Here is a 3,592-nt window from a genome sequence, read left to right on the forward strand (position 1 = left end):
GGCAGAGAGCGAGGCTGGAGCGGGGGAGCCCGGCCCGGCCCCCGAGGTCCCCGCGGGGCCCGTCTCCAGGCCCCCTCTCACGCCGGGGTCACTGCGCACGAAGATGGGGCTCCGTGCTCTCCCCGCGAGGGCGGCGGGTTTTGCCCCGGCTCCACCCGCAATCGTGGATGCGCGCAGACACGCAGCTGCACGCCCACGGAGCCGCGTCGGGTCCTGTCCCGGGGGGCCGGGGGGTCCCCACTGCCCCGGCCGTACCCCCCCCGAGGGGAGTGGGCGCAGGAAGCGCGGCCGGGGTCCGTGCTGGGCGCCCCGAGGGGGCGGCCGGTGCCAGGCCGGGGGCGCAGGGGAACTAGCGCCGCCGCCCGGGCACCAGGGCCCGGCTGCCCCGCCGCCGGAGCCGAGGGGGGAGGGGACACACACACACACATGTCCCGGCGGGGGTGGGGGTCCGCGGGGGGCTCTGGAGCGTGGCCGGGTACCGGGGGCGGTGGGCTCGTCAGGCAGCGAACGGGAGGGCTGCGGAGCGCCGCGGCCGGGCAGGACCCTCCTGCAGAGGGTGACATTTCTCCATGGCCCGAGACCCCGCGAACAAACACGGCAGCGACTTAAATAAACACGCACTTAATGACGCAAAACGCTAACGGGGGGAACGGGCACCAGCGGCCTGGCCGCAGCGGGGCCCCGACGGGGCGGGCGGCGGGAGCGAGCCGCTCCCTCCCGGAGGGGCGCCCGGCTCCCACGGGGCGACCCCCCGCAAACCCGCTCCAGCGGGTCCCGTCTCCCCTTCCTTCCTCGGTGACGAAGGCACCGGCTGCCCCCCATCCCAGAGCGCCTCCAATGCAGCCCGTCGCGCGGGGGGGGGGGGGGTAAGGGTGGGCAGAGGGGCTTTTTTTTCTCTCGTCCCCGCAAAGAAAAGCGCAGCCTGGGTGTTCTGCCATCAGCGTTGTTTAATTTAGACTGTTTAGGTACAATAGAAAATAAACCTGAAAGCACATGCGATTTGGGGTAACAAATACTGGAGCCAGAGAGCGCCGGCTCCCTGCGAGCCGGGGGAGGGGAGCGGGGACAGGCGCCGGCGGGGCAGCCCGGGGAGCGCTCGTCCCGGAGGAAACAGCCGTCGGCTTTTATTGTTATTATTATGATTATTCGCCTAATTTTTAGCCACACCGATGCACTTCACCCTTGAGGAGACGGAAGCCGGGGGTGCGGGCCTGCCGGAGCTCGCTGGCTGACCGCCTGGCAGGACCCCGGCACTTGTTAAAATTCTAACACTGCAGTTTTTGCCTCCCCCCCCCTTTTTTTTTTTTAATTTAAACTACCTCGAAATCTTTCTGGTAAAGCTAAGTATGAAAAAATGTAAACGTAAACTTCCCCTCCCTCCTCCCGCTACAACACGGGCCTCGGCACAGCGGTTCACTCCCTCTGCCTCCGTCCCAGCTCCCCGCCGGCCCCGCAGAGCTCTGCCCGGCCGCCCCTGCCCCACCGCGCCCGTGTGGCTGGGGTTTATTTGCATGGAATCGGATCCAACGAGGTTGGGTTTTGGTGGATCTTTTTTTTTTTCCTTTTTTGTAATTCCCGCCGGGACCAGCTCGTTTGAACTCGAAGGGCTGAAGGGTTTCTGCCGCTCTCTGCGTTTGGCTACGTGGAAAAAAAAATATTAATAAAATAAAATAAAATCATGGTGATAGTGGGAGACGCTGGGGGTGGGGGTGAACCTGGACCAGGAGCCGGTGTGTGAAAAGAATCAGCGGGTGAGCTGTAAAACCGGGTGCTGTCCTCTATGTACAACCCAGAGCCTCTGTCCCCGAGCGAAGCCTCCGCTCCCGATCCCTCGGCCGTGGGCCTTTAGGATCCCAGATCCACCAGGCTGGAGGTGAGGGGTCCCAGCAGCGAGTCCTGGAGTTGGTGGCCTTGGAGACTGTGAGGTGTCTGGGATGCGGATAAACCGCTCAGGGAGTAGCCGGAGCTCCTGGCGTGGCTGAGGTTCCCCTGCAAGAGCAGGACCGAGTTCTGATCCGGGCTTTGCGGAGGAGAAAATTCTTCCTCGGAGCTGGACATGAGGGGTTTGCTCCCATCCAGAGGCGAGAGTTGGTTCGGTTTGTTGGTGGCCGCGTTGTTGTTTTCTGTGTTCTCCCTGTGGAAAGGCAAGAAAACACAACGGAGATGTTACGGAGGGCGGGAGGCGCCGGGGATGGGCGCCTTTGCCTCTCCCCGAAAATAAAAATTTTTAAAAAAGGGGCCTCATGTTTTCATAACGGATCGTCCCCATTTCTTTTTACCTTCCTATAGACAGCTGTACACCGCACAACCCGGTAATTTAGGTGAGGAGGAAAAGTCGGAGGGGGGATTTTTTGGGGGGGAGAGAGCAGTTTTTCCCTTTTCAATTAAAAATGAAAGCGCGGCCCAGGGACGAAGCAGGCTGGGGGATTTTCCCCAGGAGGGTCGGTGGGGAGATTGCTGGAGGAGATAAACAGTGGGGCGATGCCCTCCGGGGCTGGCTGGTTCACCGGGACGAGCCGCCGACCCTCACCGGGGCCACCCCGGGCGGCTCCGGTGGCGCCGCCCGGGGTGGCCCCGGTGAGGGTCGGCGGCTCGTCCCGGTCAGCAAGTCCCCATCCCGGTCTCCCTCCCACTCGGGTTTCCAAGGAGGGAAAAAATGCAAGGTGTTTAAGGAAAAAATTGGGATTTGGAGGGACGGTCGCACGGGGAAGAGGGGAGAAAAGCTGGGGAAGGGGGGGATACTGGGAGGATGGAGGAAGAAGAGGAGGGAGGTGGCAAGTACCTTTCCTTCGCCTCCGCCGCTCGGTCCCGCTGTCTCCGGTTCTTGAACCAGTTGCTGACCTGGGTGGTGGTGAGGCCGGTGGCTTCCGCCAATTCCCGCTTTTCCCGGGGGGACGGGTAGGGATTGTGGGCGTACCATTCCCGCAGCACTCCCCGGGATTTTTCCTTGAAGCAATAACTGGTTTCCTCGCCGTCCCAAATAGTGCGGGGTAAAGGGAATTTTCGGCGGACCCGGTATTTGCCGACGGCTCCCAAGGGTCTGCCCCGAAGTTTCTCGGCTTCCACGTAGTGAGCCTTCAGCCAGAGCTGCTGCAGCTTGGGGTGGTTGTGGGGGGAGAACTGGTGGCTCTCCAGGATCTTGTAGAGCTCGCGGAAGTTGCCGCGGTGGAAGGCCACCACCGCCTTGGCCTTCAGGACACTCTCGTTCTTGTGCAGGTGGTCGCAGGCCGGCAGCGACCAGAGGAACCGGCCCAATCTCTCCAGATTCCCCCCTTGCTGAAGCACCTCGCAGACGCAGGCGACCTGCTCCTGCGTGAAGCCAAACGACGGCAGCATCGACATGGCCGGGCGCGGCGGCGGCGGCAGGAGGAGGAGGCGGAGGAAGCGGCGGGCACCCCGCGGGAAAGCGGCGGCGGCGGGGCGGGGGGGAGCCGCCCGCCGGTCCCGGCCGCGGTCGCGGCCCCAGAGCGGGGAAGGCGGCGGCGGCCCCGGGGGCGGTCGGTGGGGCGAGCGGGGATGCTCGTCGCGGTGCCGGGGGGACTTTGTCCCCGCTCCGCCGCCGCCGCGCTTAAAGCGCCCGAGCCCCCGCGCC

At 64.3% G+C, this 3,592-nt stretch overlaps 1 protein-coding gene across 1 annotated transcript; it reads right to left on the minus strand.

Moving 5' to 3' along the window:
* Nucleotides 1–866: 866 nt before the first annotated feature.
* LOC309406044 (homeobox protein SIX1) lies at nucleotides 867–3,342 on the minus strand (the record flags this gene model as incomplete). The annotated part of the gene is made up of 2 exons (XM_082001054.1): nucleotides 867–2,134; nucleotides 2,783–3,342. 2 exons carry the CDS (start codon nucleotides 3,340–3,342, stop codon nucleotides 1,846–1,848), a joined length of 849 nt encoding a protein of 282 aa, XP_081857180.1. The 3' UTR covers nucleotides 867–1,845.
* Between the last annotated feature and the right edge of the window lie 250 nt (nucleotides 3,343–3,592).

This window comes from Phaethon aethereus, assembly GCF_964289735.1.
Source record: "Phaethon aethereus genome assembly, chromosome: 5".
Classification (NCBI taxonomy): domain Eukaryota; kingdom Metazoa; phylum Chordata; class Aves; order Phaethontiformes; family Phaethontidae; genus Phaethon; species Phaethon aethereus.